Source organism: Hyla sarda, chromosome 4 (assembly GCF_029499605.1).
Source record: "Hyla sarda isolate aHylSar1 chromosome 4, aHylSar1.hap1, whole genome shotgun sequence".
In the NCBI taxonomy this organism is placed as follows: Eukaryota; Metazoa; Chordata; class Amphibia; order Anura; family Hylidae; genus Hyla; species Hyla sarda.
In genome coordinates this window covers 58,816,222-58,832,706 of record NC_079192.1, presented here as the reverse complement: position 1 = coordinate 58,832,706, position 16,485 = coordinate 58,816,222, and the positions used below count along the sequence as shown (strand labels likewise).

The window sequence follows — 16,485 nt, the reverse complement described above, 5'->3', positions numbered from 1 at the left end:
ACATCAATGTTTCCCTATCAGTGTGCCTCCAGCTGTTGCAAAACTATAACTCCCAGCATGCCCAGACAGTCAATGGCTGTACATGCATGCTGGGAGTTGTAGTTGTGCAACAGCTGGAGGCACCCTGGTTTGTTAAACACTCCCCATACACTCCACATACAATGGTCATCCCAGAACCAATTAGCAGTTTCCCATAGAGATATGTATTCAACATACAATGGTTCCAAGGCCCCAGAACCAATTACCATTTTTACATAGACATATGTACTCGACATATGATGGTTTCAACATATGATGGTTCTCCTGGAACCAATTAATATCATATGTTGAGGGACCACTGTATATTTATTCACCATTATTTTTCACTTTACCCTTTCACTTCCGTCTCACTTTTAGCTCATATATTCAATCAATTTTCCCCTTGTCCGGTCTCTTTTCATCATTCATTTGATTTATATTATTTTCAGTATACACTATTATTATTTTCATTCATTATTCTTCATCTACCTTTATTATTATTATAATTTTTTTGCTTCATATGTATTTTATCTTTATTAGTTGTCCCTTCATAGGTTATATCAATACTTAATATTCCATCTTTATTTTGATTTCTATCTTGATTTTCCTTTCCATACTTTCATATATTATTACTTTTTCATTGTTCAAGTTTTTTCTAACATACCTATTCATCATTGTTGTACTATCACTTACATACAGTATTCATCATTCACTTATTCTTTCATCTAGCATTTTTCACACATGACACTTTATTATTCATTTATTTACTTTCATCTACTTCACATATTTCTGTTTCCCACTATTACACTCTATATTATTTCAAAATATATCTCTTCAGCTTGATTTGTTTAGTCCCGAGGAGGCATCTCATTGTATTTCTATTATGATTGCCTGCAATTTGTCTGCCCTCCACTAGATGTCACTCTTTCACTTACTGTGGTACTGGTGCACGCGGCCAGCTTCGGCCTCACGTGGGCGTTCGGAAGGTCACGTCTTAGTGATCCCGGTCACATGATGTTTTGTTTATGTGGCCGGGTCATGTGACGTGGCCTTTCCGGACGTCGGGGATGGCGTCAGCAGCTCGTCATGCGCCATTATCGGTTACACAGTGAGTTAACTACATGTGTTTTATATTTCCTTGTCATTTTACTGGCTGTTCATTGGGCACTTAGAGATATATAAGGTCTGATGACTGAGGATGTTGTCACTCCCGGACGAAGGTCAGCGTGCCGAAACGCGCGTTGGAGTGGCAGCATCCCGGTCCCTGCAGTTTTTTTGTGATCCTTGAGTCCTGTGTGGGTATCATGTATTATCAATCTTTTCACATCATGCACTTTATTGCTGGCATATAGTTTTGTTGCTTGATTACTATTTTACGTGCAATACCCCAATACTGCCATCTTTGCTGCAAGGTATCCGGTTGCCGCTCTTTGTGATGCATTGTTTTCCTCTTTATGTGTGTATCTAATTTTAGTGCGTATCAATAAAATCTATTTATCAATAAATCTATTTTATTTGTACAAGTGACTCCTTGGGCTTATTTGCCTATTTGTTCATGTTTAATTTTGGAGTCATACTAATATGGAGAGTGTTAAAGTGGTCTTTACGTTTTGTACCACTCAAATACTTTCTCCCTTCTATATTGGTGTGTCTTTTCATATAATTCAGAATATTTAATAGACTCTTTTTCATTTTGTTGTCAAGTAAACCTCAACTCTATCCGTTGGATGTAAAAGTGTCTCACAATGTTGCCATTTGTTTAGATGGGACAACAAACTGATAAAGAACAACACAGCACATTACCATTCAACTTTAAACTTTTTTTTTTATTCTTAAAATACTTATTTTCAAGGTTCTTAAGACATCTTTATTTCTTAAACTGTACACAAGTGGATTTAAGATTGGGACCACGGCAATGTAAAACATAGAAAAAAGTTTATCCTGTTCTTTAGACAATTTATTTTCCGGTTTCATATTAAGAATAAGAGAAGTTGAGCAAAACAACACAACAACCGTAAGATGAGAGGAACAACTGGAGAAGCTCTTGAGTTTTCCCGATGTTGTCTTGATCTTCAGAATTGTGGATATGATGAACATATATGAAAAAAGAATTAACATAAAGGAGGAGAAACCTAACAAAAGACCATCTACAATTATTAGAAGGTCAATGGCTGTGGTGTCACTTATGGAGAGCTGAAGAATTGACTTCATATGGCAAAAGACGTGGTTGATTTCTGGGTAATTTGAAAATGATAACTTAGATATGAGTAAAGGATACATCATAGCATTAAATATGCCGAGACTGCAACAGAACGTGGATAATGATAAGCATGTTTTCTTTACCATAATAAGTGCATAATGTAGAGGAATACAAATGGCCACATATCGGTCATAGGCCATACACACGAGGAGGAAAAATTCAGTTCCAATACAGAAGACATACAGAAAAACTTGTGTAAAGCAACCTATGTATGATATACTAATGTTTCCTGTAAATGTGATCACTATTAGCTTTGGTAAGATAGTAGAGACATATATAATATCCAGCACTGTGAGGTTACATAGAAAAAAATACATGGGTGTATGTAGCTGGGAGGTCAGACATATAAGGTTGGTAACAAGAATATTTTCAAGCACACAAAATAAATAAATTGATAAAAGGAAAACAAAAATCAATAACTTAACATTTTCATATCTTATAAATGCCAGAAGATAGAATTCCCTGTGCAGTGAATAGTTATGGACATTTTCATGCATATTTATAAAATTAAAATATCTAAAATATTTAGATCTTTATGTTATAATTTTCAGACTATTATTATTAATAATATAGTTTCAGAAGCAGCAAAGCTTTTCCTCCCCGAACTCTTGTGGTAGGTTCAGTATCTTGAGATGCTTCTGCTTATCAACAAAAAATACAGAATACCATAAAGACTATGGCCAAGATTTTTCAATTAAACATGTACAATATTATTGTCTATTTTTATTAACGAGATTTTTCTTTTACTTTTGCTCAAATTGAATTTGTATATATATTTTTTGGCACACTAGGCAGTTTATTTTAGAACTTTTTCTCTTTTCCAATTTATTATTAAAGGTGTTTGCCTCTGTTAGGGTATAAAGGTATTCTTTTACAGGCATTATTACGGCCCTACAGCTTTAATTTGACTATTATCAAATAATTAGTAGTGTTGAGCGGCATAGGCCATATTCGAATTCGCGAATATTCGCGAATATATGGACGAATATTCGTCATATTTTCGCGGATATTCGCATATTCGTAATATTCACGTTTTATTTTCGCATATGTGAAAATTTGCATATGCGAAAATTATGAAGGCGAAAATGTGAATATGCAAAAATTTGTGAATATCGGCACATCCAGAGGACACTGATCCCTCCCTTCTTTTAGCTTGTGGGCCAATGAGAAGGATGCAAATACAGTTATAAGAGGTTAGCAACATCCCTAGAACCAATAGGAAAGTAGTTAGTTGAAAGATATAATCGTGCATGCGCCTTTTGCAAATTTCATTATGAATTTTGCATGAAGAAAAGTGAACGAATATGCGAAATTCGTGAATATAGGATGAATATTCATCCATATATTAGGGAAATATCACAAATAATTGATAATAAAACAAAAATTCCAACTTTCTGTCTTGTTCTTTATTTTAAGAACATTTTTTGAAAATTGTATAACTAAAAGTCAAAAAAGCCAGGCCAGAGGGAAAAAACACACAAAAACATTGTGCCTTTATATCTCAGCATATAGCCAGGCTATGGGTCCTGTCAGAATACTGTAATACATTATTTGTGAATCCTCCAATTGACAGAATAAACCATGTAACTGAGAATATGGCAAATGAGTGTACAATTCTACTCAGCATAAAAACTGGGTTTTTAACACAGGAGTATCTCTTAGAATACACATCTTAATTTAAAACATTAGATATAGCACTTGTTCTTACAGTTGTTCGCTTTTAAATACTCTAAAAAATAAAAAACAGGTTAATTCTCAAATATTAAATGTTTTAAGCAGTTGTACAAATCCCATATTTTACTTCTGTAGCAGTAGTAGTAGTAGTAGTAGTAGTAGTGTAGTAGTCGTAGTCGTAGTCGTAGTAGTAGTATTAATAGTAGAAATAGCAGTAGAAGTAGTAGAGGAGATAGTAATAGTAGTAATTGCAGAAGAAGTAGAGGAGGTAGTAGTAGTAGTAGTAGTAGAAGTAGTAGTAGTAGTAGTAGAGGTTGTTGCCTAGAAAATTTTACATGCCATACACATGAAACTATAAGTTATTCCAGAAATCTGCTCCAGTTTGTATCTGGTACATGGGCAGTGCTACAGATATGACAAATGTATTATTATTTAGAGACATGTGCCACCTGATATCAATGGACTTTTTCACACATCTGACACATCTGATATCAATGGACTTTTTCGTAAGACTTGCATGTGAGATTATGGTCCTGAAATAAAGTTACCTTTCCATGTTTTGCCCAGTACTGCAGTTTATCAAAGGGACAGTTACTTAAAAGTTATGCCATAGCTTTATGATCAGTGCAGGGACAAACTCTGGGACCCCCACTGATACTGACAACCTAGGCCCTCATTTACTAAGAAAATCGGATTGTAAGTCTATCTTGCTTTCTTACCCGACTGCTTTTTCCCCCTGGTATTTATTATTATGTTGCATCCTGTTTGTCGCACGTGTGTTTTGTTGGTTTTGGTTTCCAACTCCTCTGAGCTGTCGGGAAAAAATCCACAACAATTCAACAAATTCGGGTTGGAAACCTTTCTAAATACATGGGAAAGCTCAGAAATTTCGGGTAACGCCCCTTTTTCGGGTTTGGGAGAATCCACATCGGGTCCGTCGGGAAAAAATGTTGCATCGTGTCGCAGACTGGCGCACGATGTCTGCGACATTGCGCAGACAAAGATGCGACAAAACACCCTGACAAAAGAGGTCAGGTTTAGAATAGTAAATGAGGGCCCGAGTTGTTTAGTGGAAAGAGTTCTCTGTCAAGAAGGGTGGCCAAGAGTTCCACTGTACATGAAATAAAGTGGGCTGCAGTACTGTGTCTTCATCTTTCTCAGCATCTATGAGGGTCCTAGAGGTCAGACTCCCACTGTTATGGCATATTCTGCTAATTCAGAGAAGTATTCCCCGACTAGAGGTTCTTAGTCAACTAGTAACTCCCTAACTACTGGCAGCTACAAATACTAATGAGCACTAGTGTCTCAAGCTGAACCAAGGATGGCATAGCATTAATAGAACCTAAGGCAAAAACTATATTAAAGGGGTACTCCACAGGGAAAAAAAATGTTTTAAATCAACTGGTGCCAAAACAGTTTTGTAAATTACTTCTATTTAAAAATATTAATCCTTCCAGTACTTATCAGCTGCTGTATACTACCGAGGAAATTCTGTTCTTTTAGAAAATACTTTCCGACTGACCACAGTTCTCTCTGCTGACTTCTCTGTCCATTTTAGGAACTGTCCAGAGCAGGAGCAAATTTCCATAGCAAACCTATCCTGCTCTGGGCAGTTCCGACATGGACAGAGATGTCAGTATAGAGAACTTGTGGTCAGGCAGAAAGGAAAGTCAAACAGAAAAGAACTTCCTGTGGAGCATACAGCAGCTGATAAGTACTGGAATACAATTTTTTATAGAAGTAATTTACAAATCTGTTTAACTTACTGGCACCAGTTGATTTAAAAATAAATATTTTCCAGTGGAGTACCCCTTTAAGTATATTTATTAGACTCTTTTTCATTTTTTTGTCAAGCAAACCTCAACTCTATCCATTGTATATAAAACTGGCTCACAACGTAGAGGAGATAGTAATAGTAGTAGCAGTAGAAGTAGTAGAGGAGAAAATAATAGTAGTAGTTGTAGTAGTAACAGTAGTAGTAGTAACAGCAGTGTGTTACCTGAATTGTGTAACTCTGCTTCTTACAGTCTTTGAAAAGGCTTTGGTATATATACACATACTTCCCATCTAGGGAATTGCTCCTGGGGGACTTACATGTTCTTAATCTTTAACTATGAAGGTTCTTCTATTGAACCAGTTTACACTATCCATGGCATGGGTACTGTCAATGACATTAATTTTCCCCAAACTTTGTATACTGTATCCACACTACCTTCAGTAGCATTTTTTTTAACATCCAAACACATACAGTGGTCCCTCAAATTGGTTCCAGGCAGACCATTGTTTGTTGAAACCATTCCGCTCCTCTGATGGCGCATAACTACATCACTGCTGACCTGCGCCGTCACTCTCCATCACCATCATCACGTCACTGCTCAAGCTGCCCCTTCATCCAATAGTGGCATGAGCGGCGACGTAATGACGGCGAAGGAGAGCGACGGCTCAGGGCAGCAGCAGAGGAGAGGCGAAATGAGGGGCCGGAGCAGCGGGGAAATGTAATTATAATTTAGCGGGGCACATAGGGCACATTAAACGTCTACAGGCAGCAGCTGAAGCAGTCCGTGCTGCCGGATAGCCATTTTTGTGACGGCCCTGTCACAGAGAAGCATCGTATGTTGATGCTGCCTTCAACATACGATGGCCTCTGAGAGGCCATCGTATGTTGAAATGGTCGTAATGTCAGGGCAATCGTATGTTGCGGGACCACTGTATTAGCCCATTTAAGGACACAGGGTTTTTTCCTTTTTGAACTTTTGTTTTTTCCTCCTCACCTTCTAAAAATCATAACACTTTAAATTTTTCACCTACAGACCCATATGGGGCTTGTTTTTGCACCACCAATTTTAATTTGCAGTTACATCAATAATTTGACCACAAAATCTACGGCAAAATAAGAAATAAATATTTGTGGTGCAAAATTGAAAGGAAAAAATGGCATTTTGGAACTTTTGGGTTTTCCGATTCTACGCAGAGTACTTTTTTGGTAGAAATGACACCTTATCTTTATTCTGTAGGCCCATACAATTAAAATAATACCCAACTTGTATAGGTTTGATTTTGTTCGACTTCTGTTTAAAAAATTATAACTTTGTGCACGAAAATTAGTAGTTTAAAAAATTTCCTGTTCTGACCCCCATAACCTTTTTTCTGTATACGGGGATGTGTGAGGGCTTATTTTTGCGCTATGATCTGTAGTTTTTATCGGTACCATTTTTTTTTCATGGGTCTTTTTAATCGTTTTTTGTAAAATTTTTTTTAGGGTATACAAAGTGACCCAAAAATGCAATTTTGGACTTTTGAATTTTTTTTATGTATATGCCATTGACTGTGCGGTTTACTTAACGTTATATTTTTATAGTTCGGACATTTGCGCACACGTCGATACCACATGTTTATTTTTATTATGTTTACATATTTTTATATGAAATTTGGGAAAAGGTAGGGGGATTTAAACTTTTAATATGGAGGGGGTTAATGGGTGTTTTTTAAGCTTTTATTAAACTTTTTTTTATTATACTTTATTAGTCAGTTTAGGGGACTTTAAGGAGGAATCATTAGATTCCCCATAACGATCAACGTAGTTCCATAGAACTACAATGATCCGTGTGCTCTGCACTCTATTGATAAAGCCTGGTCCAGCCAGGCTCTATTAATGTGGGACCCACAGGAGGAGAGGTAAACCCTCTGGTTATCTCAGAATTGGATTGCTCCCCCGCAATCATGCTGCAGGGGGGCAATCCACCCCACTGGATCACCAGGGACTGTTTAAAGGTCCCTTTAGATACTGCTGTCAGCTTTGACAGTGGGGATCTAAAGGGTTAATTACCAGCCATGGCGATCACCGCATGTCGGCTATTAACGGTGTCATTCATCTACACGAATCAACTGATGGTGCCCAGTATGGCGCAGGCTCGAATCAGGTATATACCCGTCCTTGGTCGTTGACAGGTTGAACATCTGAATAAAAAAAAAAGTTTTCCTATATTGGCACAAGGGCTATTCAACCCTTTGGGCAGCTTGAAGCTTCCGGAGGTTGCAAGGAAGCCAAAAACAGCTGAGCCAGTTATTTTCCACAATTTTCAGACATTTTTTGAGTCAAATTGTCATTTAAGGAGGTGCCATGTTTTAGTGCATTATTATTAATAGATTATTAACATTTAAAACCAATCATACACAAGAGGAAAAACTGTTACAGCCTGTTTGAGTAAAGGGTATATGGAACAAACCAGAGCCCCCTCTATAACCAGTGGCTGCCTGTTGCAATCTCTGTTGCTGGCTATTTTAAAGCAGGCATGTAAACAGGGTTTGGGGGTAAATATAATTTCATATCTGTATCGGGTATTTCACTCTGAATCTTTACCTACTACTCATGTGTAAATTGACACCTCCAGTGGCAAGAAATCAATGTTTTAATTAATATGCAAATGAGGCATTGGAACCCACTGGGAATTCTGAATGGAAGCCAGAGCCTAGTATAGTTAGGACTTCCTACAGCATGGGCCATTTATATGGATACACCTTAATAAAATGGGAATGGTTGGTCATATTAACTTCCTGTTTGTGACTTACTAGTATATGTGAGGGGGGAAACTTTTCAAGATGGGTGGTGACCATGGTGGCCATTTTGAAGTCGGCCATTTTGAATCCTTTTGTTTTTTCAATAGGAAGAGGGTCATGTGACACATCAAACTTATTGGGAATTTCACAAGAAAAACAATGATGTGCTTGTTTTTAATGTAACTTTATTCTTTCATGAGTTATTTACAAGTTTCTGACCACTTATAAAATGTGTTCAATGTACTGCCCATTGTGTTGGATTGTCAATGCAACCCTTTTCTCCCACTTTTCACACACTGAAAGCAACACCGCAGGAGAAATGCTAGCACAGGCTTCCAGCATCCGTAGTTTCAGGTGCTGCACATCTCGTATCTTCACAGCATAGACAATTGCCTTCAGATGACCCCAAAGATAAAAGTCTAAGGGGGTCAGATCGGGAGTCCTTGGGGGCCATTCAACTGGCCCATGGTGACCAATCCACTTTCCAGGAAACTGCTCATCTAGGAATGCTCGGACATGACACCCATAATGTGGTGGTGCACCATCTTGCTAGAAAAACTCAGGGAACATGCCAGCTTCAGTGCATAAAGAGGGAAACACATCATCATGTAGCAATTTCGCATATCCAGTGACCTTGAGATTTCCATTGATGAAGAATGGCCCCACTATCTTTGTACCCCATATACCACACCATATCATCAATGTTTGTGTTCCAACAGTCTTGGAGGGATCTATCCAATGTGGGTTAGTGTCAGACCAATAGCGGTGGTTTTGTTTGTTAACTTCACTATTCACATCTAGGAATGCTCTAGGAAGATAATGCACCAGCACATTATGGGTGTCAGGTCCGAGCATTCCTAGCTGAACAGTTTCCTGGAAAGTGGATTGGTCATCGTGGGCCAGTTGAATGGCCCCCAAGGTCTCCCGATCTGACCCCCTTAGACTTTGATCTTTGGGGTCATGTGAAGGCAATTATCTATGCTGTGAAGATACGAGATGTGCAGCACCTGAAACTACGGATACTGGAAGCCTGTGCTAGCATTTCTCCTGTGGTGTTGCTATCAGTGTGTGAAGAGTGGTAGAAAAGGGTTGCATTGACAATCCAACACAATGGGCAGCACATTGAACACATTTTATAAGTGGTCAGAAACTTGTAAATAACTCATGAAAGAATAAAGTTATGTTAAAACCAAGCACATGTGTCACATGACCCTCTTCCTATTGAAAAAACATAAGTTGGATTCAAAATGGCCGACTTCAAAATGGCCATCATGGTCACCACCCATCATGAAAAGTTTCCCCCCTCACATATACTAATGTGCCACAAACAGGAAGTTAATATGACCAACCACTCCCATTTTATTAAGGTGTATCCATATAAATGGCCCACCCTGTACATGTTTGTAACTCCCTTGGACACCCTTTATTCTGTATTGTGCCCACACTACGGTGATTGCATTGGATTACAGAAGAGAGGAGGACGTGACAATTCAGAATAGAAGGGTCAAATTAGGTGGTGGGGATCAGAGAGATGATCCATTTTGATGACAGCCAGAGGTCATTGCTAGGTAGTTGTGACTCTTGTGACAGCTCGCCTATGGCTCATCCCTAGGGGGACTAAAAAATTTTTTTTTAAATACCAAAATAAAAATTCATATGATCCCCTTCCCAATTTTTCAAATAAAAATAAAAAACAAATAAACAAACAAACAAAAAAACATAGGATATCATAAAGAACAAAAGCAAAAGAATAGATTACCATACAGGCACTGCATGCAACACCAATTAATTGGGAAGTGGGGTATGAAGATACTCATATAATGTAAATGAGGTCAATATACGAGGTACTAGCACATGAAGCAAATAAATCTACAACAATGTAATTCACGAAAAGGAAAAAAAAAGGTACAGCTGCACTCACTTGTATGGCAGGCGATGAACCTCAGTATGTTGCTGTGGACAATAAGTCAACAAAGATGGAAGCAATCCATGGAGCGGCGAGCGGGGGTGTACCACTGAGACTAGTTTCGCATCAGATGACGCTTCTTCCTGTCAGCTGTACATTGATCTGTAGTGGGTAAGTTACTTATATACAGCAGTATAGCAAAACAAACTGTTAAAAATTGAAAAACATCCCACAACATCCTAAAAACAAGTAAATAGCGCACAGATAAACATTACTTTAAAGAAAAGGGGAGAAGTCATTCCTTTCATTAAGCCCCAATGGGCCCAAAGCGTTCAGCTTCATTATCCATAATGTCTCCTTTCAAAGTAGTTCAGAATGACGATCTACCCCTATTGGAACATGTTATTCGCTCTACACCGGCAAATTTTAATTCTTTGGGGTCACAGTTATGCCGCTCGCTCATATGATTAATAAAGTGAATGGCTCCCTTGCCGGTACGGAGCGAATACAGATGTTCTTTGATATGAGTTCACAGTTTTCTTTTCACTTTGCCTACATATTAGTAGCCACAAGAACACATAATGGTATACACAACGAAAAATGTCTGGCATGAAATAAACTGGTTGACAAAAATATTTTCCCCACCAAGAATCAAATTTATTTTTGCTAAATTATAACAACAATATTTACTGTCACGATGCCGGCTGGCAGGTAGTGGATCCTCTGTGCCAGAGAGGGATGGCGAGGACCGCGCTAGTGGACCGGTTCTAAGCCACTACAGGTTTTCACCAGAGCCCGCCGCAAAGCGGGATGGTCTTGCTGCGGCGGTAGTGACCAGGTCGTATCCACTAGCAACGGCTCACCTCTCTGGCTGCTGAAGATGCTGAAGATAGGCGAGGTACAAGGGAGTAGGCAGAAGCAAGGTCGGACGTAGCAGAAGGTCGAGGCAGGCAGCAAGGATCGTAGTCAGGGGCAACGGCAGGAGGTCAGGAACACGGGCTAGGAACAGACAAGGGAACGCTTTCACTAGGCACTAAGGCAACAAGATCCGGCAAGGAAGTGCAAGGGAGGAGACTAGATATAGCCAGGGAAACAGGTGGGAACCAATTAAGCTAATTGGGAAGATTGGGCCAGGCACCATCATTGGTGCACTGGCCCTTTAAATCGCAGAGACCCGGCGCGCGCGCGCCCTAGGGAGCGGGGCCGCGCGCGCCGGGACAGGACCGAGGGAGAGCGAGTCAGGTGCGGGGGCCGGGGTGCGCATCGCGAGCGGGCGCTATCCGCATCGCGAATCGCATCCCGGCTGAAGGCGGGACCGCAGCGCACCCGGTCAGTGGATCTGACCGGGGCGCTGCAACAACGAAGATGAGGCGAGCGCTCCGGGGAGGAACGGGGACCCGGAGCGCTCGGCGTAACAGTACCCCCCCCCCTTGGGTCTCCCCCTCTTCTTGGGGCCAAAGAACCTGAGGAAAAAAAACTCAATTTTTCCGTGATGAGGTCCGATGCAAATTAGGAGGGGTTCTGTGTGGAAACGTACGAGACAGTCCAATCCCTTATTGTAAAAACAATAGATGTAGAGGGGTCTGGCAAGACTGGTCACAGGAACGTAGAACCTGTTGATGAGAGAGGCCAAAAAAAATTTTCCTGCAGATCCGGAATCCAAGAAGAGCATAGTAGAGAAGGAGAAGGTAGAGGCAGATATCCGCACAGGCACAGTAAGGCGTGGAGAAGCAGAGTTGACATCAAGAACTGTGTCACCTTTGTGCGGAGTCAGCGTACGTCTTTCCAGGCGGGGAGGACGGATAGGACAATCCTTCAGGAAGTGTTCGGTACTGGCACAGTACAGGCAAAGATTCTTCATGCGGCGTCGTGTCCTCTCTTGAGGTGTCAAGCAAGACCGGTCAACTTGCATAGCCTCCGCGGCGGGAAGCACAGGAACAGATTGCAGAGGACCAGAGGAGAGAGGAGCCGGAGAGAAAAAACGCTTCGTGCGAACAAAGTCCATATCCAGGCGGAGCTGCAGACGCCATCCGGAAGAACGCATGTCAATGCGAGTGGCTAGATGAATGAGTTCATGTAGGTCAGCAGGAGTCTCTCGTGCGGCCAGAACATCTTTAATGTTGCTGGATAGGCCTTTTTTAAAGGTCGCGCAGAGAATCTCACTATTCCAGGACAACTCGTAAGCAAGAGCACGGAACTGAATGGCGTACTCGCCAACGGAAGAAACACCCTGGGCCAGGTTCAGCAGGGCAATCTCGGCTGAAGAAGCTCGGGCAGGTTCCTCAAAGACACTTCGAATTTCCGAGAAGAAGGAGTGTACAGAGGCAGTGACGGGGTCATTGCGGTCCCAGAGCGGTGTGGCCCATGACAGGGCTTTTCCAGACAGAAGGCAGAACACGAAAGCCACCTTAGACCTTTCAGTAGGAAACTGGTCCGACATCATCTCCAAGTGCTGGGAACATTGCGAAAGAAAGCCACGGCAATACTTAGAGTCCCCATTAAATTTGTCCGGCAAGGACAGGCGGAGGCTAGGAGTGGCCACTCGCTGCGGAGGAGGTGCAGGAGCTGGCGGAGGAGAAGATTGCTGGAGAAGTTGCGACTGAAGTTGGTGCGAAATGGTGGACATTTCCGACAGCTGACGGGTTAGAAGGGCGATCTGTCGGGCTTGCTGGGCGGCCACCGTGGTGAGGTCAGCGACAACTGGCAGAGGAACTTCAGCGGGATCCATGGCCGGATCTACTGTCACGATGCCGGCTGGCAGGTAGTGGATCCTCTGTGCCAGAGAGGGATGGCGAGGACCGCGCTAGTGGACCGGTTCTAAGCCACTACAGGTTTTCACCAGAGCCCGCCGCAAAGCGGGATGGTCTTGCTGCGGCGGTAGTGACCAGGTCGTATCCACTAGCAACGGCTCACCTCTCTGGCTGCTGAAGATGCTGAAGATAGGCGAGGTACAAGGGAGTAGGCAGAAGCAAGGTCGGACGTAGCAGAAGGTCGAGGCAGGCAGCAAGGATCGTAGTCAGGGGCAACGGCAGGAGGTCAGGAACACGGGCTAGGAACAGACAAGGGAACGCTTTCACTAGGCACTAAGGCAACAAGATCCGGCAAGGAAGTGCAAGGGAGGAGACTAGATATAGCCAGGGAAACAGGTGGGAACCAATTAAGCTAATTGGGAAGATTGGGCCAGGCACCATCATTGGTGCACTGGCCCTTTAAATCGCAGAGACCCGGCGCGCGCGCGCCCTAGGGAGCGGGGCCGCGCGCGCCGGGACAGGACCGAGGGAGAGCGAGTCAGGTGCGGGGGCCGGGGTGCGCATCGCGAGCGGGCGCTATCCGCATCGCGAATCGCATCCCGGCTGAAGGCGGGACCGCAGCGCACCCGGTCAGTGGATCTGACCGGGGCGCTGCAACAACGAAGATGAGGCGAGCGCTCCGGGGAGGAACGGGGACCCGGAGCGCTCGGCGTAACATTTACACTGTTTGCATGGGAAATTACCTCTTCTCTGTCCTTTTCATGTTTGATAATGTCACCAATAGTTTTTGTGCGTCGGAACATAATAATTATTTTTTTCTCTGCCAAACCTTGAAGATTGGGGTCATGTTCAAAAATGTACCAATCATTAAGGTGGTTATTCATATTGGTATTGGCAAATGAAAAAACACAATGATCCTCTCAGTTTTTTTTGGTTTAAGTCAGTCCCTTCTATCGTTAGTTTGGGCTTTTTGGTATGCTTTTTCAATTATTTTGTGAGGGTACTTGAGCCTGCTATTTAACTCTGCAACGTGTTACTCATAATTAGATGGGTCACTGTTAACTCTTTTTAATCTCAGCATTTGGCTGTGTGGAAAATTATTCTTAACATATTGAAGATGGGAACTTTAATAGTGTAAAAGTGAATTTTTTGCAATGCTTTTACGGAAACCTGATGTAACTAGGTTACCATCTTTCAGAGTCAACCTTACATAATAAAAGAGAGCTGTCACCAAATTGGCTGGTGAAAAGCATATTAACATAATTTACAGTGTTCGGGTATGTAACACAATTAGTGAAATCGACATCAGTACTGTCCCAGACTAGCAGTATGTAATCTATCTACCTTAAAGAGCATTTAATGTGCCATGTGAACTGGTTTTTAGAGGAAAAGATAAAATTTTGCTCAAAGATAGAAAGAAAAATGTTAGCATATCTACATGATATAAGCGTGTCCATGGCTTTGCCATGGGCCTGCCTATACCACTGACCATTGTGCAAAAATGTATTGTTCTTGAGAACAAAAAAGAAGGCTTCTTCAATGAATTGTATAAAGCCCTGAGACTTATCCAAATTAGATAGAAAGACTTTCATAACGTGTATACCCACATCAGTGAGATACAGGTGTATAGGCTTTCACCATCTATAGAAACAAATTTGTAGAATTCTCACCAGGTAAAGCCCTCAAAGGCAGTTAACAGCTCGCATATATCTTTTAATAAGGTGGGTATTCCCTTCAAGAGAGGGGCTAACAGCCATTCCAAGTAACCGGAAAAGCGCCTCAGTGGGGGCTCCAATGCCCACTACAATGGGACGGCCTGTGAATTTTCAACGCTTTTGTGAACTTTGGGTAGTATGTACCATTTTGCTGGCTTAGGGTTGTCTGGAATTAATTTGAGGGCCATTTTTTCTGACAGTATCCTTTTTCTACTTGTCCTCTCAGGAGTTATCTAAGATTATCAATGGTATGCCTCGTAGGGTTAGCAGTATGCTGTCACCTAGATGGTGATTAATCTCTAGACATGTGCAATTCGGTTCGGCACGAATGTCTAAATTAACGAATTTTACCGTTTTCGTGCATTCGGACCGATCCGAATGCACGAAAACATATTTTGAACATTCCCGAATAGCCACGATAATACGAATAGCAAAGTAACGAATACATTCGTTATTTCCCGACCCTATTGCTGTAAATAACGAATGCATTCGTTATCTGTAAACGAACGTGAAGAATTCATTCTGATAACAAATATAATAAAAAGGATATAGGTAGTTTGATTTTTCGGATACATTCGGTATTCGGGTACATTCGGTAAATCTTTTTATTCTTTTTTTGGACTTTAGCGATCCTAAAAAATTATGGAGATACCTTTTTTATAAAAATTTCGTAGGGTATCATAAAAGAATCATAATAAAAAAGATACAGTGGTGATGGAAAAAATTGTATCTAATGAAATGTATCATTTTTATTATGAAATGTTTATTCATTTTTAAACAGGGATCAATTTATGTGAGCGGGTAAAGCACTAAAAATGTAGCCGACAATAATGAAAATGTAGTGTGTGCGTGTTTTTCACTTTTTTTTAAAACATTTTTTAGGTAGTACTACTACTCCCAGCATGGAACACACTCTTCCATGATGGGAGTAGTAGTTACCTGTACTAATTGACAGATTGCAGGGGTCCCTTGCGATCATCTTGTATAATGTATAGATGCGCCGGCTGCTCTTCTATGGTCCCCTGCACTCACGTATATGTACACATATTCATATTTCCCGCAGAGCTGTGATTGGCCAGATGGTTCCAGCCAATCACAGCTCTCTTTGAGAAATAGGAATATGTGTATATATACGGCCGTGCAGGGGACCATAGGAGAGCGGCCGCCGCATTCATACATTATACAGGAGGATCGCAGCGGGCGTCAGGAGTGATACCCGCAGTGATCTTTCCTTAACTACAAGTACTACTATTCCCAACATGGAGTACACTCTGCTCCATGCTGGGTGCTGTAGTACCTGTATTAATAGACAGATCGCAGCGGGTGTCAGAAGTTACACTCGCTGCCATATGTCTATTAATGCAGGTACTACAGCTCCCAGCATGGAGCAGAGTGTGCTCCATGTTGGGAGTATTAGTACCTGCAGTAAGGGACAGATCCCAGGGATGTCACTCCTCCTGACACCCGCTGCGATCGTCCTTATGTGAATGTCGGGATCAGCTGTTCTCAGGGCTACAGAGCCAGGAGAACAGCTGACGCTGAGCCGTAGGTATACATCGTATATCTACTGCCCAGCAAGAACTTACAGTGAGCTTGCAATGTGTA

The 16,485-nt window shown here is 41.5% G+C and overlaps 1 protein-coding gene across 1 annotated transcript; it reads right to left on the bottom strand.

The window, feature by feature from the left end:
- Positions 1-1,830: 1,830 nt before the first annotated feature.
- Positions 1,831-2,775, bottom strand: LOC130367361 (olfactory receptor 1019-like). The gene has a single exon (XM_056569775.1). The coding sequence runs from the start codon at positions 2,773-2,775 to the stop codon at positions 1,831-1,833; it is 945 nt and encodes a 314-aa protein (XP_056425750.1).
- Positions 2,776-16,485: the final 13,710 nt, after the last annotated feature.

Excerpts from the sequence above, each read along its gene's own strand:
- LOC130367361 (XM_056569775.1), bottom strand. The coding sequence starts at position 2,775 with ATGCATGAAAATGTCCATAACTATTCACTGCACAGGGAATTCTATCTT.